The sequence below is a fragment of the Leptosomus discolor genome, chromosome 16, assembly GCF_034619465.1.
Source record: "Leptosomus discolor isolate bLepDis1 chromosome 16, bLepDis1.hap2, whole genome shotgun sequence".
NCBI classification, from domain to species: domain Eukaryota; kingdom Metazoa; phylum Chordata; class Aves; order Leptosomiformes; family Leptosomidae; genus Leptosomus; species Leptosomus discolor.
Window position 1 is genome coordinate 3,774,623 of NC_141406.1, and position 25,416 is coordinate 3,800,038.

Below are 25,416 nucleotides of genomic sequence, written 5' to 3' on the forward strand. Positions count from 1 at the left end.
TACACTTGCCAACATTCTATATGGTATCACTACAGTTGGGCATGTTGCTTAGTATGCACCACAGGAGATGGCCTAAAGGCACAAACATCTTCCACACGTTTCTAGAAACATGAACAATGAAAGAGAGAAATGGGGAAAAAGTTGCACTCTACCCTGTATTGCAGGTGCCACGACGGCCTTTTGCCAGACAGCCTCAACAGCTGGACCCCACCTGCAAAGAAATTCTCAGGAGGGTCATGTCTCCCACTTGGCCTTGCAGCTTCTGCCACACCTAGTGAACTCGGGGTCCCACAGGACAGGGAAAAGCATCTCTACCCTAGATGTGTTGCCATTCCTCAAGTTCAAGAACTAATATATCCAAGTGTAGCTGGAGAAACCGATGGATGAAATCCAGTCCTCCTCAAAAACGGAGCCTTGCACACAAAGTTGAAAGAATGAGCTGACCTTCTTCTAATGGTTTGTAAATAAACACGGACAGTATTGTGCCACAGCCTTATTTCTCGTTTTTAACTGAATTCCAACTGTTGTGCATTTGAGTTTTGCTAATGTGGACGGCTAGTCATTTCGCTGTAATTTTTTTGTTAGTAGTGATTGTGTTTATTTTTGCATTATAGCTAAAAGTTCTAAACATCATTTCACACAGAAGCAAAAAGAATCATTTCTGCTTCTCAGCACAGATAACCACCATTTATTGCTCTGTAAACAGCAACAATCTGCAGCTAATCTATGATTAGAAAAAAGGTAACCGTTTTTATCTCATTCTAGATCATTTTTAGAAAGCAATAATGCATTTGGAACAATGATCCTGAACTTAACTCTATCCTACATGTCCCATGTCTACTTGTTCATGTATATTCTGTAGCAGTGCAAATACTCATTTCACTGGAAAGACTATGTGCTTCGTATTCAAGCACTCCTCAAATATCCGAATGCGACCACATGGAAGCTGTAGGGCAGAAGCACACAAGTGAAAACCAAAAGGCTCTCGCACCATGAGAATACAATTCTGACTGCTCACTTGCATTACCTAATTGTCTAAATTGCACATAAAATATGTAGGCACGCCTCTGCTAGGTACTGTGCAACTCTAAGAAACGATGGTTGGAAGAACTTAATTCATCTGCTTTCTCCAAATTGCAAGGAAAAAACCCCCCAAGCGAACAACAAAACCAAAACGGACTCAAAGGGAGGAAGACGTTAGTCTAAAGGCATGTACTAAGTTGGCTGGAAGAGTGACTAACAGAACTCGAGTCTCCTGGGAATGTCATGCAAGCTCAGAAAAAATAGGGGAAAAGTTCTATCATTTCTTTTCATTTTAGAAGTGAAAAATATTAGTGAGATAGTTTGGGGGTTTTTACAATTTATTTTTTATTTCAACTGCATTTTAATATCACTAGTCATTTCACTATTTTCACCTGGAATAGTGAACGGAAAGTGAATTAACTCTCAAATACCTCACTTAAAATTCAGTTCTCTAGGAAAACATGGACACAAAAAAAAAATTTGCTCTATCCCTGTTTACCATACACAAGTGAAAAACCCTCAAAAAGACAAAAAGATCTTCCATCTTGTAATCTAACAAGCTTTAGCGAAAGCTACTGCAGGAGGGAACATCTAGGGTACTGTTCTGAAAGTCTAAAACCTGATAAAGAGACTGTCTATACATGACTTAAGAATAAGACCCCAGCTCCAATTGTTTGCACAGACTCCAACTTAAGGTCCTCCTGAAACCATAGCCTTCAGGGAACTTACACTATTCCTAGAAAGCAGAAAGGCTGCCAGTCCACACGAATGAATCATTCTGAAACCCACAACACAAAGCTATCGGCTGGTCAAAGGACTGTCAGGGCGCTGCAAGCAGAACTAGAGAACAAAACGCTGGTTATGTGCCACAGCACAAATGTATCACAGAGGGGAACCCCCCCCCCAACATATATATACACCATATGGTGAAGAGAGAGTACAAGCAAGCTTGTTCATCAGCCTTTACCTGGACAGTGAAGGCATGAGAGTTAAATATTCTATAGGATCCAGGCTTAAAGCAGGGACAGAAGCAAGAGCAAAGCTAGCTGCTCAGTAAAGAGCACAGGGTTTTGATTTCTCTCTTCAAGAACCAAGAGGCTCAGAAACATCCATGAAAATGCATTTTACTGAGCTGAAAGAGCAACAAGAGAAGCCATAAAACAAAGGCTGAATGGTAGCCTTAGAACAAAAATCAGCATGAAAAGGCTGTCAGGTAGACACAGAGCAGCAATCTAACCTACTGTGGAAATTAAGCAAAGCCCACGATGGAGCTAGCAATTCCTCTGCTCAAATACTTAAGGGAAAAACTGAGTCCTGTTTACCTGGTGTGGAACAGCAGCATGCCATGCAAGTCTCACCAGCAGCTATGTACGGCAACCAGAGGACTAGTAGGGCCACTAATCAATTTTAAAGAAAGGAAAGACTCAAAAGAAAAAAAAAAAGCTTGATGGAAAAGGGGCTGGGCAGGATTTCACACGTCTCTACCTGCTAACAGCAGGCTGCTCCTGAATTTCCCAAACACAAAGCCCTTGGAGTTCTAAGCCGTTCCTGTACTTCTCAGGTAAACAGAAACCCAACACCTCAAACTGGAACTCATTTATGATTCACTGACAAAACTTTGGAAAACTCTGGACACATCACTCCTAGCACAGGTCCCCCTGCTACAAGCTCTTGGCAATGAGAAACCCCCACCAGACACTTTCCAAAATGATACCGTTATTTCCAAAACAAGGCCTAATTAATTGGGTTCAGTATAGAACTTAAAGGGATATAAACAACTTTTGGTTTTGGTGGTTTGATTAGGGGAAGAAGAAGTAGTTAACCTAAGCCTGTCCTGTTAGTGCTCTTTTGACAGCTAAGTGCAATGCATGAATACAGAAAAGAGAAAACACATTACAAGATGTTAATGAATCAAGAGTAATTGCTCTAGACCCATCTAGGACAAAGAAATGATTGGAAAATGGAGATCAGAAGCACACAGACAGAAATACAACGTGGCGTGACTAGGGAGAGAAGCTGAAAGAAATGTGATGTGTGGAAATACATAATAAAAAAAATAGATGCAGAGTATGTTTGGTAAGTAATAATATGAGGAAGGATCTGCAGTTGGCACTAATCCATACATTTGTCAGGACTTCTGCACCAGGCAGCATTCAAAAGAACACAGCATCGAATCCTCCTTCCGCAACACCAGAGCAGAGCTGAGCCAAGCTGAGCCAGCCTTTCCCAGCCCCCACATAATCACACCTGGAGTAACATTCCGTGATATGTGTATTAGTGCCAGAAATGCCCATCCAGCCAGAGGAACTTTAGGTGAAGACACCCAAACAAACCAAGAAGTGGATCAGAAAGGCCCAAGTGAACAATTTACAAGAATAGAGCATAAACAAGAGCTGAACCGAGATCAGGCAGAAAGAAAAGATACATATTCAAAAGGTACGAACAGATAAAGACTCAATCATGCTCACATTAGCATTACTATAGAAAAAAGGTCAAGATAACCTTCCTGAACTTCATCTGTGTCTGTCAAAAAAAAGACAAATTCAGAGCACCCCACACAGAACAAGCCCGCCCTGGCCAGTAAGTCATCCAGTCTCTTACCATCTCTAATACCCACGTTCCCTCAAATTATCAGCCACTATCTGTAAATCTTTGAGAGCTCAATCCTCTGATCGTGTGGAGCATAATTCTCAAAGCACTACTAGCTCTGCAAAAGATTTGCTATTGCCTATGCATCTTACAAAGACTGGTTAAGTCCAGATTTTGAGTAGCAATTAAAACGGCTTTTTAGATTTTTCTGTCACTTCCACAGAGAAAGCCTGTAGCAAATTACATGCCTTAAATCTCACTGAAATTGCATATAAGCTTGGTAGCAAGTATTGCCTGTTACAAAACAGAAAAAGAATATTTTTCCTCGATGGAGAAAGTATGCGAAAAAAAGGAGTATTGGGAAGTTAGCAATTGCATTGCTTTACACAAAACTGCGTAACTGCTCCGAAAGGGCCTTCGCTTTCACACAAGCTGCACCAAGTTCTAGTTCCCCCCCACTCCCTCTGCCCCCATGTAGAGGGCAGGCAGGGTTGCCTCCAGTCTGCTCCCTCATTTCTATCTGCGTTTTCAGAGACCACGTAGTGCAGCATGGTCCCAACTCGGCCGTCCTGCTGACAGCACAGGACAGCAGAGAGGCTGCTGAAAATTCCTCCTTCACCAAAGCAGCAGGAAACACACTCCTGAGTCCTGCCTACATAGAAAACTATCGGTTGGAATTCACTTCTGCAGCACAGATTTAACTAAACCAGCTCTGGATGTTTGTCCTTGATAACACTTTCAGTTAAAGTATGTACGGCATTGTCTTGGAAAAAACAGTAATTAAAGAAAAAATAAAAAAAATCAAGATTAAATTCTTCTATCCCCCTCCTGCTGACAGGTCCTTCCTTCAGCTAAAACACCTGTTACTCTCACACTGCCCCGTGAGGCTGGCAAGCTCCCTAACACAGAGGTAACCTCTGCAGAGGTTAAGAGGAGCAGGGCGCTGGGCCGCTCCCCCAAATAACTCCTCACTCAACAGCATAACTGTTTTACCACACAGCCTACCTCTACTTTTCTCCAGTAGTTCGACTCTCGAGCATCATGTTATAAAGAGATTTGTGCTGATGTAATAGGTAAAGTCAGGAAACAAAGTTAAACAGCCTAAACTACTCCTCAGAAGACCCAAAACTCTGCTCAGACAAGATCAAAACCAACCTTTTTTTTTTTTTGAAAGGGCAAATATTTGTTCACCATCTTTAGAATTATTTTGGTAGACAAACAGATTTTTTCCCAAATTTCCAGAAAAGATTTGAAAAATTACCCGCAACAGATCTGTTGATGATGGCCTTTCCTGAGGTATTTTCTGTAAGCAGTAATCAACAAATCCCCTAAAGGAGTCTGACCTGTAAATAAAAAAAAAAAAGTTCTAAATGAAAAAGAAGTTTAGGATCTGGAATACTCACAAACTTATTAGTGCAAAGCAAAAGGAAAACTTTGCCTAATTTGTTCTTGAGTTCTCGAGCAGAGAAATTAACTGGACTTTTCCAAATTTTGAGTAAGTTGATCCCATCAGTTCTTTCAACAGTTAAACAGTGTTGAAACAAAAATGGACACACAATTATCCCCAACCACAAACTGAAAACCAGGCAAGAACTACGTGTACCAGCCATGATTTTCAATTTGACTTCAACTGCTTAAACAGCTGACAATGAAATGACTGGTAACTCCAGAAATGCGCTCGTTAAGCTGGCTGATGAAACGGCTCTCCACGGGAGGAGCTTCCCACCATTTGTAATGCTGACTCAGTAGAGCACCTCGACACAATGCTTACTTCCACAAAACTTTAGGCTATCTACGAGCTTGTGTCACAAATGGAAAGAAGAGAACTGATCTTCTAGGTGCCACTGAACTCAAAAGCAGCATAAAAGGCACCTGGCTTGCTCCCTGGGTTCTCAAAGCCCCAGAGAACAAACAGGTGACTATAAACAAGCGGCTCACAATCAAGAACACCGATTCTTACACCGTATTCACAAGTTGTCTCTACTCTACACTGCAAAATCTGCACAGAAGAACTGGGTATCAGTGTGCAGATACGAGACCAAGTTCTCTGAATCTTGAAAAATGGACAAAACAGACGATGAAATAAGGAAAGCGAAGTGGAGAGGTTTTGATACCGTGACCAGCAATGAAACAATTACGCTGCTTAAATGCCTGGCAGTGTAACTGGGGGAACTTCACACCTCTCCAGGAGCTGTTGTTTCAAGCCAGCTGCAGACTCTGCCAAGCATCACTCGATAGCATCACTACATTCCACTCTCGAGTACAGAAAACAGGAGACGGGGTAACCCCTTTGCTCCCACAGAAAACAAAGCACTCTTGTGTCAAAGCTCAGATTCTGGAACAAGCCTGGAGCACTGGAGTACTTACTGGTCACAGAGCTCTGATGACTTTTGACGTCACTCAATGAAAAAAAATAAATCTAACGACCTCTATGTTCTGTGTACCTCTCCCCTCCCTTTCTCCACATTTCAGCCGCATTACAACGCCAGCAATTCTTCTGTCAGGGATCTTTCGCAGCTGGAAACTTTGCTGATGCTGAGCTACGCCTGGCTTAATGCATCCACAAATACTGTAATTCCTACAACATCTACAGCCCCATAATTAACACCTCCACACATTTAGATTGTAGCACAGCCAAAGTGACAGAAGGTCAAAAATGAGCCTGCCTACGCTGGAGCATTATTTGAGAGTGCAGTCAAATCACCACGCTGCAACAAACACTCTTCTTGTCAGACTTTAACCATGCAGAGAGTGTCACAGAGCATTTTTAAGGAAATAAAACAAAAAAAGAATCTGGTAATAGCTCTCTTACCATTCATTTGACTGTAACGTAGGGGAATCATTCTGGGCTATGTGATATAAGGCACTCATTGCATTCATGTTGAAAAGTGGAGGCTTCCTTTCAGCTAGAAAGAGAAGAGAAAGGTGTGATAAGGCAGTCTGGAAAGAAAAGGAGAAAGATATGGAAGTATGAGCAGGGTATCACTGCTAAATCAATAGCTCATTACTGTTATCATCACATTTAAGCTAATTATTTTAATATTCTAGGTTAGACCAAGACAATCAATCAAGGAAAGCTGCTATTCACTTGAAGAGGGGGTGACAAAATCCGAAGAGAATAGGATGCAAATTACAAGGAAAAGTTTCAAGTATATTTTACCTTAACTGCAACATTTCACATCTGACCTGCTACGATAAGATCAGCAGAAGCTGACTAAAACAGAGCTTAGACATACAGCATGTCAGGAAATTTATGTATCGATCCCTCCAGATCTTTGATGCACTGCTGCAGCACCTGCATTAAGGGAAAAGCGGGGCTGCCTGTTTCATTTGTCATCGGCAGTCACCTGCGAGTGGGACAGTTTGCCAAATTCACTTGCTGGCTGCGTCATCAGCTCCCCCTAACTAAAGCTCTTCCCAGCCCTCGCACCGACAAGACATCTACCTACCAGCCCCTGACCTTTCAGGAGCGCAGGGGATCTCACACAGAAATTGAGAAAGGCTAGTTTTCACCACCACCTAAGGTCAGTCATGCCAATCAGCCCACAGGGCCAGGATTTTTAAGTTCATGTCAGGTCAGAGCAATCACTTGTCCTTGACATGCAGCATGCATGCAAACCACCGCATTTTCTTTTCCTTAAACACTACTTGCTTTCGGCTACGCAAGAAATTAGGCATCAGCTTTCAAAGAGAACCAAGTGGTGCTCAACAAGAGATTTCCTCCCACTGCTACCTGACCCCATGTTCAGATACGGAATCATGCAAAGGCAAAGTTCAAAGTTTTTTTTAAAAAAGTTTAATACTTCTCAAAAGGGTAATATTAAAAGAAGCAAACCCATCAGCTACGTAAAATGGCTTTGAGGTTCTTGACTGAAAAGCTCCATAGAAATGCTAGTATCAAGGCTCACCATCTACCTAGGGTAGCATAAATGCCTATTCTACTGCTGTGATTCGCTCCTTGAGAGGCCATAACATGCCTGAACTCCACATGAAAAAAATGCAGCAGCCATGCGGAAGAACAAAAGTTTAAAGCTTCCGATTTTGGCATTCTTTACGTCAAAATACAGACTGTGTCAGCAAGGCATTACTGCTGGCACATGAAATACAACCCTGGAAGTTACTAATCATCTACACCATCACCATCTCCATACTGGAGCCAACATTTCTTCCCATTCTGTATGCCCCCTTTTTTGTTATCTCACATTTATTTCTGATGATTAAACATTTATAAATAACATTTTCAGTGAACTTGCCCTCACAATAAGTTCTTGATGTACTGCTGTTAAGGTAAGTATAATCCACATCAAGACTATCTTCGAAAATAATCTACTCAGCACATGCAATATCAATATTCAAACTTAAAATGCACACATCTGCTCTGTATACCTGCTATCACATCTACATCTGCTTCGTTGTGTGGATGCGTATCATTTGCCCTTTGCAGTGCAAACCCTTTTCTTCTCATGTAAAGAACCTGTCCACGTTGATTCGTGTCACAAACTTTCATCTGAGATTGAAGACTTTTGTTTCAGAGAGTGGGGAAGTAAGAAGAATTGAAAATTAAACGTAGGTCCCTTCTGACACACAATTCTTAGGACACCAATTCCCTCGACACAACAGCTGCAATGACTTTCTCTAAATCCAGCTTGAAAAATACAAACCATAGCTTCCTCTCATATAAGACTAGAATCTTCTAGTTATTAAGGGAATAACTGAGCACACCAGATCAACGTGAAAGCACAGCAGCATTAGTGGCTTGCTCTTGACTTCCCAGTGAGTAAAACAACTGTCAGTGCTTTTCAAGTCAAGCTTTTTAAAGAAAAAAAAAAAAAAAAACACACACACACACAACAAACCCATCCCCCAAAAAACCCCAAACAAAAACTTAGGAGGAATAAGAATCTTCCATTTTTTCAGGACTTCCTAATAAACATTGCAGACAGTTAATTATTCATCTCAGCTCCCAAGTATTTACTCACCTAACTCAATACACGTGATCCCAAGAGACCAGACATCCACCTTTCCATCGTACTGTCCCTCGTCCATAGCAAGGATCACCTCTGGTGCCATCCTACCAACCACAGTGCAAAACACGCGGGTTAGGGGGATACAAACTGTGACTCCCAGCAGAGAGCTTAAAAGGGGATGGCTTCATTATCTTCAGCAGCGCAGCGGACCAGAACTTAAAGAGCCAGCATGGAGCCGAGTAAAGCCATGCTGAAATGAAACAATGCTTGCCTGCACTAGCAACTCTTCCAAGAGGCAGTTTAAGAAAGGAAAGTAAATAAGAGGCCAACCTGATCATCTTGCTGTTAGCGCAACATGCTGGCACATGGGAGACCCACACCAATCTCAAAGGCATTGTACCTGCAGGCAGACAGCAAGGGCTGGGAGAGTCCTAAAGGCATCACTTTCACTCTCACCAGAGATGGTGGGTTTTCCATTGGCACACCAGGATAATTTTCCAGCAGATATATGCAGCCTGTGAGTGTAGCTATGAAAGGAACACGGAAATCCAGAACAGTGGGGAAATATGGTGGTCCGGGATAAAGGGATGAGTAGGGGGGGGAAAAAAGAAGCAGCGGGCCCAGCCTGCAAAAATTCAGCCTCTTAACTTTTGTTCTTCAAAGATGAAGCAGGCTTCCTGCCAAATGGACTCGTTCAGAGGTTGGGCGATAGGTGACCTCTCATCAATGCCTGGGGCGTCTGCCACAAAATAAGTGGAGCATAAAGCTATGCTGGTCCACTCTGTTAGGAATGCCAAGCAACTCAAGTGACCCTTAAGCAAGTTTCCTCAAAACAGAATTTAAGTAGCTGTGTGACTTCCAATCTACATGGCCAGATTACCAGGATTCCCTTTCTCCATGCGGTTGTCTTCGTTCCACTACCTATACCAAATGTTAATTTTTAAGCGAATGGCATCACAACAGCCGAACCATTAACGGGTGCCATTTCAAAGTGCTGCACAGCCTACCTCTGCTCATGGGCACTGAGGAAGAGACACATTTCCCGAAGAGCTGAACATAGGGATTTCAAGGAAACTGCTCGGTTAACATAGTTTTTACGCCAGATATTATTTTCAGATTGTAAAATGCTGGAAATGGAAGAGAGCTGTCTTATAAAGGGCTGAAGTATTGCAGGCTCTACTCACCAGTAAGGCGTTCCCACAAAAGAATTGGCAGGGGAGACTATAGATGCAGACCCAAAATCAGCTAGTTTCACTTGACCTGGTTCTGTTAGAAGAATATTTCCAGCTTTAATATCCCTTTAAAAGAAGAAAAAAAAAAAAGAAAAATATACTTCCGGTTACCATAGAATAACTTCCAAAAATTTACAAACACACAGAAGTCCGCTAACTTTTTCCTCAATTAAACATTCATAAAAACCTAAGAATATTTAGAAATCTAGTAATTACAGAAAGGTAGAGAAATTGGATATGTGGATTTTTGGGGAATGGAAACATGGCTGTACCCAAAAAGGGCAGGGGACGAGGGAAGAACAGAAGAGATGAGCCATGGTTGAAAGGTCGAGGCCCCAAACTGAGATCCAGGAGAGACGTATCCTAACAGCCAGCTGTGACACCCTTAAACACCACCAGACATGTTATTTTCATCTTTTGGATGCCCTAGGCTCCCTTATCTGAGCCTTCCTACAACTCCCAGATAATTCACACATTTAAGAGATTAATGATAATGACACTACTGAAATACAAAAGACTCAAGATACATTCAACAACTTTGGCACCGTAAGTTTCTAAATTCCAGCAGTAAATGGGATAATTTCAAATTAGTTGCCCATGAAATGCTGAGAAAGGTGAACTCCATCTGCACACCTTCCAAGACACTTGGCAATGACCCTGCTCAAAGTTTGAGACACACTGGTCAGTTATATCTATTGTTTTTCTTCCACCCATCTGACATAAAAGAAGGAGGATTGCTTTAAAAAATTTGAGTCTACTTACATATCATCATCTAAAAAAATCACACTATAGTGAAAGTTCCTTAAAACCCTGATAGAGCACTTCAATAACGAAGGGACAATTGCACACCAGGTATGCCACAGATACCTTTACACGGGCAAAGCTATTTGCTTTCGCAAAAGCAGACCCTCAACGTAAATAGAATACACGTAAGGGATGGCTGTCAGCCAGGCTGTGTACACCATAGGGTCTGGAATGTCTCTTTGCCTTCTCTTCAAAAAACACAAGGTATCCTTTATACAAAAAATTAATCATGAAAAATATCAGCTTTTCTTATCTGGTGTTCAACTGCGAGTCCTTAAACACCAAAGCCACTTAGCAGCAGCAGTAAACCTCCAACACAAACAAGTTACTGTGTATTGCCAAACGTACTCATACTCTGACCCTGTGAAAACCAAGCTAATTAGACAAATGGGAAGGGAAACAAAGCTATCCTGTATTTGCTGCAGAGGAAGAGCATACACTGAAATATCATAACAGCAGTTGAAGCATAACGATTTGTGCAAACACAAATCCAGTATCACTGTGGACCAGAGAACAGCTACGCTGAAAGACCCTTTAAATTTAGCATGATACACACTGGTGAGATGCCTTAGCACGCAGGATAGGCAAAGCTGGGATAAAGAGAGCCACAGAGGTAGGAATTTACTTAGAGTATTGCAGCAGCAAAGCCAGAGTAAGAACCTCTATTCCCCCGTTCCCAGGACAGTACTGCTTCAAAATTTCGCTACTCAAATACATCCTGAAATGTCTTCGTGTTCTGGGTCTATGCGTCTGCCGCTTCTGCTGGAGGAGAAGTGCTAAGGATGTCTTGTACGTGCAGGAATGAACACCCCAAAAGTACAGAAGAGACAGCACAGCCTGTCCTCTTTACCGTCACGATCTCCGCTGCCACCTTCACTGTACAACAACCAGAGGGCTCAGCAGCCACATACCAGCAAATCGGTGTCAGCAAACGCATTTGCTGACTTCGGTTTGCCTTGTGCCTGCGATTAAACAGACACCCACCTCAGCCTTCGCCACCCCATGGCCTGACCCCAGAACTAACTGGCAGCAGAGATGCTGAGGGAGCTGAGGAGGGAGACCGGAGACTTGCTCTGTCCTGCATCTCCACCAGGTGTCCCTCCGTTCTAGGTCACGCTCGTCCTGCCTTCCTCGTGTGGGGCAGGGACACCAAAGCTGTCCCCCTGCCAGCTTCTCTGGTCCCTTCTCACTCGGCCTTGGCTTTGCTTTTCTCAGTGCTGCCGGGACTTGCCGCAGCAGAGGCCAGCACGGCGTTTTCCTCCTGGAGCTGGGCGCACCAGCACAGCGCTCCTCGCTGCTGAACGACAGAGCCAGGCAATGGCACGCTCTCCTTTTGAAGGTACAACGTCTATCAGAAAACTAGAAACCTCCTGACGATCCTCTTTTCTGAAGGAGAAGGCTTGCCTCCCCACCTCAGCAGTGAAGAGGCAGAACACCCCTTGCAAGAGAACCGTCGAGAGAGGGAAGCCCTGCGTGGTACTTCCAGCAGCAACTTTCCTCGTGGCCGCTCTCCGCACACTGCAACAGCAAAGTAACTTTTTCCAGTTTGAAAGAGAAACAACCAGCTTTGTTCTTGATAGGCAATAAGGATCCTAATGGAAAGGTCACACCGAGTAGCTGGTATCCAGCACGCGGGACTGCTGAAACAACACCCGAACTGCGCCCTGTTAGAAAGCTCTAACGAGTATCAAGAAAAACGAATTCTCAATCGTGCCCATGCAGGGAGTCATTTACTATAAATGAGAATTCAATGCACTTTCAAAGCATATAAAATGTTTCAGAACAGGTACTTTTATGCTCAAAAAAGGGCATCTATGCAAAGGGCTGAGCAAAAAGAATCTTTTATTTTAATTTCATAAATTGCCATTTGTGTTTAAATTAATATTTCACTTCATATGGTTTAACAAATAGCTATTCCAACAAGTGACAAATAACTCCTGTCTCTGTAAAAATCCCTCACTGTCTCAGCCTCAGATATACCAATTTTCTGTCTCAAGCTTGCCAGCAGACTACAAAGAGGCTTTTAGGTCCATAAATTAATCTCAAGTTGCCTCCACTCATTACACTAATCTAGTTCTCACCCATTTCACAAGTCCCTGACATACCAGTAGTACCCAAAATCAGGCCAAAAAAAAAAAAAAGTAAAATGAGAACATGCAACATTTTTGACAAGTGAGTCAAAAAAAATCCAAACTCCTGAAAAATACCAGATTATGAAAGCCAGATCTAGGAGCTGCATCCACAAGCAGCCTGTAAGGAAGCGCTCTTCTGCCTGTGCGCTCCGATTTCTCCTGAGGTAGTTTTACCCTTGACCTACACTTTCGTTGACTGATTTCTGAAAGCATAAAGTTTTACTTACTCATATGCAAAAAATTCTCATAATGTCTAGTCTTAAAAATAATCTAGCTCTATCACACCACTTGATTTGGCAAATTTAGGGTGACGCTTTCCTGTCCGTGTACACTGCCAATACGCAGGTGTATTCTTTGTTACCCAGGTCCGCAGAGAAAAATTGCTAACATGGAAGAGAATTCAGCACAGGATACAGCCACATGAAATTATTTCAACAAAAAAATGCACTCCTTAACAACCAACAGCTTGTATTTATACATCTACCCTGGCATTAGGAATACTGACATCTCCAGAGAAAACTTTGGTAGAATAACCTTCACCAAATTTGCTTAAACACAGTGAAGCAATTTGCAGCCTCCAGAGAGGGGAAGATGAAAGGACACGGAGCAGCACCAAGCTCCAGCCTTACCTATGAATCTTACAGTGAGAGTGCAGGTAGGCCAGCCCCTGCAAGGCACCGTGGGTGATGGCAGCAATCTCCACTTCCTGAAGTGGTTTCTTGTGAACTACAGGGGGAAAACCAAACAAACAAAACGACATATAAGAAGGTAAGCGTGGCCTTTTCCTGAGAAAGTTTTTAAAGAGAAGGAACCCCACCAATTTTGTCAGCTGAGGTGAACATCATCTTCATCGTACTAGTTTCCTACAGCCTGATGGCCATTAGCAGCTCTGAGTCTATAAACAGCCTGGGCACGTATTTCACACCAGAGGAAACCACATTTTTCTTCACATCCCTGCTAGGGCCAACAGTTACTGTTAACACCAGGAGCTATGTCTCAGTGCAGCTTGCCAAATGTACTCGAAACACCTATTCGGTCCTTAGCAAGGAAAACTTCCGAGTTTTTTCTCCCCCTAATAGCCAAGACACAGGAAAATGAGGAATACCAGCTACAAAGAGATGCCCCACAGCACCTTCCATATATTCCTAAACATGACCAGCACGTGCCTTTGGCTGACGTATCTTAGCTACAAAAGACAGGGTCCACAGAGAGCACTAGTTTTTGCAGACTTCGGTTTAGAGTCCCTATTCCTCTGCAGGTGCTGCTGTTCTAGTTGGAGGTCATATCAGTCTCTTGTTCTATAAAGCCATCCGCAAATATTCCTACGAACTGCAAGGTGAGTGCAGAGGTGATCTCTGCAGGTTTTCTTTATGGATGGCCAGAGAACAGGCAGTCCTCTTCAGCCATCAAGGCGGCACAAATTACAGGGACATAACTCTACACATTTATACCTTCATTTTACAACACACAAACGCACGTGCCAACTATGTGGAGCACTGGCCTCCTGGGAAAGTCTCAGCTTACCCTTGGTACCACAAACACAGGCATTCTAGCTACAGAATGCAGTAGTACAGACAGACCGCCTCTACCATCTGCAAAACACCAGTCTGTGAGAAAACAGCCTCCCACTACTCACAGAAGGGGCACTAGCAAAAAGAAAAATCAAAGCCTATATAAAACTTACCCTCTAGCAAATCAGAAGCTGATCCTAAACAGTACTCCATAACCAACTGCAAGAAAAAAAGCACGCTTTTAAATAATAGGGTAGACACTCCCCCCCCAAACAGTTACTACTTGAACGGCTGAGAAAGAGTAGAGGCAAAGAAAACCTGAAGTTGCAAGAAACGCAATATGTGACGAACAAAAGAAAATGCTCCAAACATCCCAGCAATGCCAAGACAGCTTTCATTGTTGTAAAGAAGGTTTAGGCACTGAGAAGTTTGTGGGAAGATGTAGAGGGTATCCCATAATAATGGCTCAATCTGCATGAACACAGAAGCCTGCCTCAGAGAAGCAGGGATTTTTTTTCCAATATTTTAAATATCTGCTCCCTTTAAATTACCTGGAAGCTTCTTCAGATGAAAGGGACTACAGGCAGCATGGGCTGAATACTGCTGCATGTAAAGACACTGCGTTCACTGAATATTTGATGGCCGTACTGTACAATTTCTGCTCATGAAGACCTCTAAATGCCACACCACTCACTCACCCATGCCGTATGCTCTTTCAGGTAACAGCCCTTATACTCTATGGTGTTGGGGTGCTTCAGCTGCTGTAGAAACTTGACTTCTTTGATGATATCCTGCCATTTCTAATAAAAAAAGCAAAAGGTATAAAGGCATTTCTCTGCTTAATCCCCTACAATCTCTCACACACCACGCACTGCAGTATAGTGTGAAAAACAAGCATGAAACTATTTTACAGCGTGAAAATGGTAAGAGTCAGTTGCAAAAGGACAACTGTACATCAGTTGCCTGCATCCCTATTGCACTGAGACCTCCCCAAAACATACTTAAACAGTTTGAAAACTGCAAAAAAAATTTTTCCTCTCATTTTAACCGCAATACACTTTATTTAAATCATTGCTACGGTTTTGCATATTGAACTCTCCTGTGGTCTCAAACGTAGTAACAAACCCACCTGCCCCAACAGACATCCCCACCTAGAACCCGTGATAAAGACAGCAGCAGTGAGCTGTTGGCTTCCTTCTGTAACGCAGCACAAAGCCACTGACGTTTGGAAGACCTTAGCACATGTGGGAGACCAACAGGTAAGCCATGAAAAATGAGTTTAAAACATCCCTGCGTGCTCTTAACGGACAGACACAGCCTCCACCCCCTGTCAACGCGCCAATATAAACGAACAGAGTCAATCCAAGTTCAAAGCACTGCCACGCAAAAATAAGAGGAGCAGCTAACAAGCAACAACTGAAATGAGACTGATATTCTGAACACAAGGTCTGTGCAATTTTAGATTATAGATCCTTAAAGGTGTTTTAAGTCAGCTATAATATATATAATGTGTAAAAATTATATATTTTATATATATATAATGTGTAAAAATTATATATTTTTTATATATTTCAGTTGACACCTCAAAGAGCTGTGGTTATGGCTCCAGTAGCCAGCGTGCTCTTAATGCACTTATTACTGAAATAACCACCACACAAGCATTCCGAGTTCTCACTCGCCTCCTTAAACTGACCTACGTGTCAGAATTTGCATAAACTCATTTTCCCTCCACAAACCTCCATGCTTCCTGTAGGAGGAGTGAGCAACACCTACCGCATCAAAGAGCTGGTCTGCTAGGGTCAAATGAAACGTGCAGCTAATTCCACTGTTCGGGTTTACTTTATGGCTACAACGCTTCTGCATGCAGAATTGGCTTTGTTCATCTTACCTCATTCGTTTGCTTTCCACTATAGGACATTTTCTTGACTGCCACCACCTCATTAGTGTGGGAATTTGTAGCCTGGAGTAGGGAGAAAGAAACAGATTGAAAAAAATTTCGTTATTTTTCTTCCCCACGGAGCGAGCTGTGCCTTTGGCAAATGCAGACTTTTATCTCCTATATATTTTTCCTGACTTTATCTGCCTGTCCATATACACTGTTCCTCCCTCAGCCCTTACTGCACTTTCTACCTCTCTACTGATACGCAAAGCAAGACCCACCAAGGTATTGCACCTACTGAGAACATGCAAAAAGCAGTTTTGTTGGAATTGCAGTAAAAAAAGTTTTAGATAAACCTTCAGAAAAATGTTTTCCAAATAAAGAGGTGTATCAAAATCTCTGTAATTCCACGCAAACCCCCCATACAACATTGATATTCTTAAACAGCTATGTCAGCTTCCTGTTTCAAGAAGATGATTCACTCCGGAATTTATCTCAATTAAAAAAGCAACCTTCCTTCCACTGCACCAGATCTCAGTTTTGCAATTAATATTACTCAGTCATCAAAATTTTACATTTCTGCAGCCTGGATGATATAGGGATGGTGACTGCAGGCTGGAAACTCAGCTCTAGAAAGACCTCTACTTGCCTGGATTGGCACTGCCCTCATTTCTGCATGTTAAGGACAGGAAACCTGAAGGTTTTACTCTTAAAAGTTGCTGAAATCCCCATACCTCCAACCGTTTTTGGGACAAAAAAATTAGGTGACAGTTAAAAGCTCAGAATACAATAGAAGCTGAATGTGGTAAATCATTCTTTCAACTGCTTGAGAGGATGAGTACTATACTTTCAAGTAACGTATTAATGAAAGGCATTTCATGATGCACAGAGTGACTTCAAAGAAAAAATATGTCGGGTGAACCAACAGAGCACAGGAATTAGTCTTCACAGCACACACTCCTCCTCAAATGAGCTAGAGAAAGCTTAACACACCTAACTTGTGGATAAGGGAAAACCTTTCCTAACCACCCACCATCCTGATTCAGCACATAAAAGACCAAGAGTATTTTACTCAAATAGATGAATTAATGCTGGTGTTCTAGAGAAATTTCCAAGTATTTCTGTTACATTAATTCCAAGTATCTTCACGTGAATATGGTATCTCTCATTCCAGCTGTACTTTTTTTTTTCTGAATGGCACACTGCCATGTTCTCACAGTTGTGGGTGAAGTTCTTGCTGTACCAAGCACTTGGGACCTTCCTGGCTGAAATAACTGAAAGGGCTATACAAGCATACTTGACAGAAGTATTCACTTGCTGAAGTGCTTTTGGCCATACTTGTAGATCTTCAGTGAAAAGCTTGGCGAAACACACCACTGTTACACTGCCCTCATCCGCTTTATCACTCTTCTGTATTTCTAATGTGGACATAAGTAGTTGATTTTGATGAAAACTATTCTTCTGAAGTCAAGTGCAAAATCAACTTAGTTGATTTCAAGTCAAGTTAGATCAACTTCAAAACCTTGTGAGAAGTGACGTATTTTTTTCTTAGCCTTCTGATATATGAACTATCATTTCTTTCAAGCAGGAAAAGAAATTTCAACTTATCTTGCCAAGCCTTGGCAACAGCATACTGGAAGACAAAACTGCTTGCAAACACTGAGCTTAAATTGAAGTTTATACTAGAATAATCATATTAAACCACAGTTACAACAGTGACAAGATACAGATCAGTGTATTTTACTGTTTGTAGTAGTGTCAGTACCAATTTAAACAAAAAGGTCAAAGAGACACTGCAACAGCATAACAATCCATGCCCTGCCCCTTTGTATGCCTCTGAAGTCTCTTCCCCATTCCTCTGGATGCTTTAGAAAGTCCTTTTCCTTCACAGTTCTTTTGACCTATTCTCCTCTCGTGACACCAAGCACATCAGGACCCCTGGAATCTTGCCATGGCGATCCGAGATCTTATTCTCGGCCCCTGCCTTACTCCAAGATGCCTAAGAATCAAGACGGGCTACAAAAGCTTTTAAAAAGGAGGAAAACCAAAGCAAACACGCACAGCGTCCCCCTGTGCGGTAGGGAGAAACTCCAGCACGACCCATACAAAGCAGGGCACAGTAGGGGCCTTCCTCAGGGGAAACGGAGGGACCCCGGGCTACTCTGTACTGAAAATTCCAAACGGGCAAGTTCCTGCTTGGGGCTTACGTACCCAGCGGGACAGGGCAAAGGCTCCAAAGAACAGCTGACTGGATGCCAGTGCTTCACGCAGCAGGGAGGAAAGCTCAAGTTTCAAACGGTGGCAAAGAAGCGCAGAGGTATCCCAGAAAAGTGGTGATGCATCTAGCCACTACGTCACTACAGTGATATTACTACAGGCACGACTGCAATCACCATCGAGCTCGGAGGATGCAGCTGCTGCGAGGATACTGCAAGAAGCTGCAGCCTGGCTAAACTCTCCAGTGTTTTTAAAGCACAGACCAGTTAAATAAAGCATCCAGGGAAAGGAGGAAGAGAAGCACTGAGGAATCACAAGCCTTTTACCTAACTGTAGTGACACCTACTGTGTAAGCCCGCTTGGTAGGCTGGATCTCTAACACTCCTCATGCTCTTCCCCTGGAAGCACGAGGAACTTCTGAGCACCAGAGCTGAGCGATAAAGGTGGCACCCTCACCTCGTCATCTTCACCCGAAAGCATACCACGCATCCTTTCCCTTTGGTTTTGAAAAACACTGGGCAGGGCCTCCCTGCTCCCATCTAAAAAAATGCTTGCTGCTCTTCGGCAGTGGATCAACATGTATTGCAAGTTTTCCAGCCTCACCCTCTTACACACGCAGTACATTTAACATGATACTTTCACCTTCCTGTCACTTACTCCACCATCTAAAAGTGCCTGTCCCACTGCTGACAGTCCCCATAGCAGAACCCCCCTGCATCATTACTAATAGATTACTCATTGAGGAATTGTGTCGTCATCCCTCAAAGCACACAGGCATTGCTTATCTCTCACAAAATATCAGGCTCCTCTCCTGCTCTAGCAACAGTTCCACCAACACTTCCATCACCTCACGCAACTATAAACACTGAATTGGAGCGCTCGCACATGATTTCTGCTAGCTACTGCCAGCTTCTGGAGTTACAGCTGTAAGGGTACTTACCTGAATACTTTAATATCTGATATTCAGAAATCCCAATTCTAGTGAACCTGATCTTCTGGAGCGACAGGCCATGCCACCAAGCAGCTTTAATTTGTCTTTGATTTTTTCGTAGTGAATTCTATTTTAGTTTCACTGATAGCAACTGGATTACAATTGGTCCAGTTTTTTGGTTTTGTTCGATACTAATTGTAAAAGCACTATTTTTCTCACTTTCTAGATTAACTTCTCTTGACTGTATCCATTAATACATATCAATACAATACATCCTTCCCTCTTGAATTCTCATTCCTCTTAGGACTTTCTCTTTGCTTTTGCCATGTAAGCATTTGCTAGCAAAGACAGTATGTTAAGAGATGAACGTGGGGACAAGGAGGGTGGCAAAACAAAAGGGGATTTCAAAGATAGCTTTAGCTCCTGAATTATCAGAGAGCAGAGAAATCATTCAAAAGCCTGAATGCAAGTTGATGTGACTTCCACAGTATCTTTACCCAAGCAGCCACAGTACCAATTCATTTACAAAAGTAGCTTTTAACTCCAAACGCATTTTGAATCATTAATTCACTAGATCTATTAATTTGCAATGATTTACAAGCATATGAGCACCAAGTAGAGTATCTTGAAATTCCAGTTTGGCAAATTAATTTCCAACTGCTTAAATTCAACTTTCGGCAGCAGACAGCACAAGATACCATATACTTAACCTGAATGGTTGGGTGCACTACTAAGACTATAGTCAACTGCTACTACAGATACAGCTGTAACAGTAAAGAGATCAGGAGTGCTCTGGAAACACTTATTTTTGAGACGTGTTATGAGAAAGGCAACACACACAAAGTACTACGAGCTCAAAGGACGCTCCCTTTCAAACACGCTGAAAATCTCTACGTCGTCACTTAAAATGGTTCTGTTCTCCAAAAAAAGAAAGTAAAGAACTATACTTACGAAGTAAACTGCTCCAAAACTTCCATGTCCAATTTCATGTAAACCCACAAATATTTCTTCAGGATCATCTTTGTAGAACAGGTCAGCTATTTCTGGGTCCTTTAGCACCCCTTTGCGCATGTTGAAAGTATTATGAACTAGTTCGCACTTTCAATTTCCAATCAATTTCTTCCTTCATCGACAAAGTAGTTTGTAGACAGCATTCAGCACCTGGTGAAAGAGTTCATCTTTAATCTGTTTCCTTTACGCACATTTCTGTTCTCACTTCTCTGACAGCAAAATAAGAGGAAACAGCTTCAGGAGCAATAGACTTCACTATCGTTTCCTTTGACTAATTCTTTTTAATTATTAGTCCAATTTAGATAGAGAGATTAAAACGCATTCAGAGTACAACAGCTCTTTATCTCATACAGGAAGCAAGTGCTGCAGTTACACTAAAGTCCACTTGAAGAAAAGAGTCCTGTTGCTATGCAAAACATCCTGCGATAGGAGTTTGTTATTCTTCATGCTGGTGTCCCAATGTGTCAGTTTTTAGACTGTCACCATTGTTCCTCCTACTTCTCTCTGCTGTTTGTTTGCTTTGTTTCTCTACTCCCACTTGCCAGCTGGTGCTAGTAGAAAAGTTAGCTTCTGTTGCACAGAAACGCTTCACAATCATATGATTTTTTTATTTATTTATTTGTTTGTTTTTCAGAGCTATGAGACAGCTAGTGCTGTTGGACTGTGGTGGCTCCCAGGTCACAGAATTGCTTTTGAAAGATCCTAGACTCCATCATGTACCACAGATCTTTACCTCCTTAACATCTTTCTTTAGCATAAGCATGGAGTTACACAGCACAGAACTGAGTTGCACTTAAATGAGGGTTTTAAATATTCATCTCCAAAATTTTGTTTATAAAAAAACCCTCCAGAAACACCAGAAAGTTTCACATTTCCTATCAAAGCGTCATGAAAAAATTCACACTGGTTCATTAGACGCTGGTGCAAAGCAATGACAGATGCCTCTACCCATCTGCTTTTGACTTCTGAAACCAAGCAGATCTGCAGGTGAGTCAAGTGGAGCCGTTTCTAACACAACGGAGCAAGTCTCAAAACTACTTCCAGATATGTAGTGCAGCACCTCATCTATTGACACCACTTCTTCTCTGTGTATGAAAAAAACAGACTTCTGAAAACAAACACTAAAAGGTTCAGCCTACCTCATGGCATAAACCAGCGTAACATTTAAGGAGAGACCAGCTGAAATTTCGCAATCAGGGAAAATTAAAACTAACACGCACGTAAAAGGCTTTAGAAGGTGTCAGACTGCAAGCGCCACCCAGCTGGACCAGCATCAGGATGATAAGCAACGGAACAAGCAGCACAACCACCCGCGGCCCGTCTGCGGCGCACGACGTACCCAGCAGGAGCGTACCTGGGTAGCTGTGGCGCAAAGCATGCTCTGCGGCTCAGATTCCCTTCAGCAGCATTGTCCTGTGCTCTCGTCCCCCCCGACTCTACGCGCTCGCTTATTCTGCAAAGGAAACCAAATACCAGTATTTAGAAAAAGAATTTTAAGTTGTATACCTTATTCTAATACACAAAAATACTCCATCTAGAAGAGACCAAGGAACCACTTGGAAGCGCAGTTAAAAGGAGCACTGGCTGTAAATGCCAGTGGTGTCTCTAGGTGAGGATATGCACTTCCCCTGGTCTACAGCCCTTGGACTTGCTATATATCATTACACAATAAGCAGGAAAACGATGACTCTTATAAAGACTCTTAAGCTTGCTGGGGCACAGGAGGAACGTGGAAGTTTGCTCTCAGACTACGTTTTTTAGATTGCCTATGGAAAGGACAAAGCTCACAAAACCGAGTCTGTTATTCAGCTCCGTGTGTTATACCTGATGACATCCAAGACTTCAAAGAAAGGCCTAGGCATTAATAAACCAAACATTGTTGGATTCCACCGGGGACAGAATGAGCAACGAAAAGATGAAAAAGGAGGGCAACCAGTTAGACCCATCAGCTGAAATCAGCTCTAGATTGCTCACAGCGAAGGATGCAACTCACCGCAGTCACCCATTCCTACCGGTGTAGCAACACCCCCGGGCAGCCACAGCCATCCTCTCACTGGAGTCAAACACACCGAGAGCTTGGGATCACTTTGCCCTCATAGAAAAGGTTATCGTGTAGCCACATCCACAGTAGAAACGCTTCCAAGTGAAGCACACTGCAATAGCTGTATTGCTAAAATCTGAATCAATATACACCTGAATTAATGACAAACTTAGCTTCTCATTTATCAGGAAAAAATGTACGATTAGTCTTCCTGCTAGTAGCTAACATTACCAAAAAATGGTATTTTTCTCTACTGTTCTCAACACAGGGCAATACGATGGAGCTGTTAAAAAGCTATTTGAAGAGCTCCAGAAAAAGGTTCTGCAATGTTTAGTTAAAAAAACCTAAAAAAATCTCAAGTATAAACAAATGACAAAAGCCAGATGAATGAAATGATTATTCATTCGCAGCTGATGGGCCTCACCCAAAGGTGCTATATTTACTACATGCCCGCAGACCCGGGCAAAGAATGCAGTATTTCAGGTCTGGCATTCATCAGCCAAGTGAAAAACCCATTTGGCTTTAGAACAATAAAAACAAACTGACGAAGAACACAATTTATCCATCTCTAGGCAAATGAACTTCTCTGCCATAAACAAAGTCTGTGCAGCTCTAATCTTCAAGGATAAATTAGTATTTAAAATGGGAAACTAAACGTCAATACTTGAAGTTAAGCTCTAAGTAACAATGTCATTCTCCAATTAGGACAGACATATATAGTGAGGCCATACAATAAGTAAATCTTCTCAGTAGAACTACTATTTTCCAGTAATGATGGAAAAAAACCCTTAGGATTAAAAGTGTATCAAGAGCAACTTGAGACCTGTTGACTCGAACACAATCACCAACTGCTCCATTCCATCCCCTAGTGCCAGCAGTGCCTCTTGGTGCAAACACCGAGAATCCTTTGGATGCCCACGTTAGAGCACGAGATCTGCAATTCGGGCATGGGACAGCGTAAACCAGAGAAGATACCAATCACATCACTGTGAGGTAAGCTAGCAAGGTCACAAACTCTTAATATTACAACTCTTTTCTAGACAAGTGAAGACTGCAATAAAGATGGTTCAAACAATGGCAGAGCATTATGGGAGTCGAATGCCAATAGTAGAAAAACCTCAAGTTCAAGGTATGGTCGATTTAAGGAAGTTCTTTCAGTTACCAAACCACTCAATTAATGCATCAAGAAACAATTTCTACTAGAAGCCTGATTTCTACTCTTCATCCTTCAGAAAGCACACCTAAAGTTTGGGGTTTGGTTTGGGTTTTTTTTTGAGTCTCTGCAAGTTCTGAAGACCTCAAATGTAAACACCATTAATCACACTGGCAGTGACTTACAGAAGCAACAAGTGACTTAAGATTTTCAGAGTTTGAGATCAGCATTTTGTTCAGGTAAGGTCATTTGGAGATGCCTCAAACTGCCTACCTAGAAATTAAAGCTCTCGGTTAGCAGAGAAAAATCCCCACCTTGGAGGAAAAACTGCTTGTGCCCCATTTCTGAGATATTGTAAGGGGCGAGGAAGATAGGATGAATTACTGAAAGTAAATTCAGCATCAGAAATAAAACTAAGAAAAATATTTAAGATATTCTCTGAGAAAAAAAGTTCTCTAACGAAGATTACAGAACATATGAAAACCAGAAAGAAATTGTTTCTTAAAGAGCTATGACTATTCCAGGTACAACTGTGAAAACAGCGTTATGCTCGACAAACCTACGTGGCAACGTCTCCGTTTCTGAGTAACGTCACAGGCAGAGGACAACAAAATCACAAGTTAGTTTGAAATTCCGTTCTTTACAGGCCATGTGCCAGGCAACCTGTGCCCTGCCCAGCAAGTGCCCAAAGCGAGAGTGAAACGCTGAAGAACTGCACTGAAAGCTACAAGTGCAAGACAATTACGTTCCCCGACCAAGGCAGCCATTCTGCTCAGAGCAGCGTGCCGTACCGCTCCCCTCCTCTCCCACCCCTCAGACACAGCTCAGGAATGCAGCCCAGCCAACTCAAACCCCTCTCGACGGGGCGGGCAGCTCTTGCTGTAGTTCTGGCCCGTTGCCGTCTGATCGGAGGGTTTCAAGGATGCTCTGCTCCTCGCTTGCACTAAAATGGCACCAAACCTGGTGCTTTTAGTGCCTGGGGCAGGACGGCAGCAGGTCTCATGGTGGAGTTTTACCAGAAAATGACAGCACAGAGTATGGGAAGCGTCAGGCCAGGAAGCAGAGAGCGACTGCCTGTGAATGAGGAATGATAAACCAGTGACACTGCAGGCTGCTCATAGACTGGACTCTGGGTAACGCTGTACAAGCCTCACTTCCATAGCAAACGTGGGGTTTTTTTTCCAACAGTTTAAAGAGACACAAAGTTTCCTCAGTTACAAGCAACCCTCACATTTAAAAAGCATGCATTACTGGTTCTGCTACACACGTTTGCACAAAAATTCTCTTGCTACCAGTTATGACCTCCAGGTGCTGTACTACTAACAACAAAAAAGACCTTGACCTGAATATAAAGGAAGCAACAAAACATGACTGGAAGTGCCTTTAAGGAAGAGCTAAACTACCCAAATATTCCACGGATCTAAAACTACGTTGAGTCCACTAAACAACCCGCAACCTGCCCAGCATCCTTCGCACATTCCAGACACACAGCACCGTTTCCACGCCCTACAAGCATCTCAGTTTCACACGCTGCAAGTGTGGGGCTTGTAAAACACAGCTTGAATTGCATCCGACAACCCTACAGGCCCCTGTCAAATGTGTACCGAAATATATAAAATTAATTTTAGTTCCTAAGTACACCGTGGTACTTCCCAAAACAAGGACAAAGTTTTCCACTTCAAGCAGAAAAACAAACTACAGGAAACAGGGTGGAACAGTGGCAGATTCCATTCACAGGAGGAGCAATGTGACATAGCTCACATTCATTCTTAGATTAGTATTTTTGGGGGAATAATTTTATACCAGAATTATTTTTCCAAGAAGGACAAACATGTAGAGTCCCCTTTCTTCAATTCAGTCTCTACAAAATCTCCAAAAATCTGGAAGACAACATTAAGAAGGAAATTCTCACATAAATTCAGATGA

At 42.5% G+C, this 25,416-nt stretch overlaps 1 protein-coding gene across 3 annotated transcripts in view; it reads right to left on the bottom strand.

Moving 5' to 3' along the window:
- TAOK3 (TAO kinase 3) overlaps window positions 1-25,416 on the bottom strand; it is a 93,400-nt gene that overhangs the window by 30,835 nt on the left and 37,149 nt on the right. Inside the window, exons 1-10 of one of the 3 annotated variants that reach the window (XM_086473894.1) lie at window positions 21,651-21,744; window positions 20,237-20,446; window positions 16,147-16,218; window positions 14,957-15,058; window positions 14,432-14,477; window positions 13,377-13,473; window positions 9,764-9,877; window positions 8,592-8,683; window positions 6,425-6,518; window positions 4,874-4,955 (exon numbers count right to left, since the gene is read on the bottom strand). In XM_086473894.1, coding sequence (XP_086330020.1) covers window positions 4,874-4,955; window positions 6,425-6,518; window positions 8,592-8,683; window positions 9,764-9,877; window positions 13,377-13,473; window positions 14,432-14,477; window positions 14,957-15,058; window positions 16,147-16,218; window positions 20,237-20,356 — 819 coding nt within the window. In that variant the 5' untranslated portion in view covers window positions 20,357-20,446; window positions 21,651-21,744. Of the gene's footprint in view, window positions 1-4,873; window positions 4,956-6,424; window positions 6,519-8,591; window positions 8,684-9,763; window positions 9,878-13,376; window positions 13,474-14,431; window positions 14,478-14,956; window positions 15,059-16,146; window positions 16,219-17,130; window positions 17,150-20,236; window positions 20,447-21,650; window positions 21,745-25,416 lie in introns of those variants that run through there. The other 2 variants (XM_086473895.1, XM_086473896.1) reach the window with 2 other exon arrangements.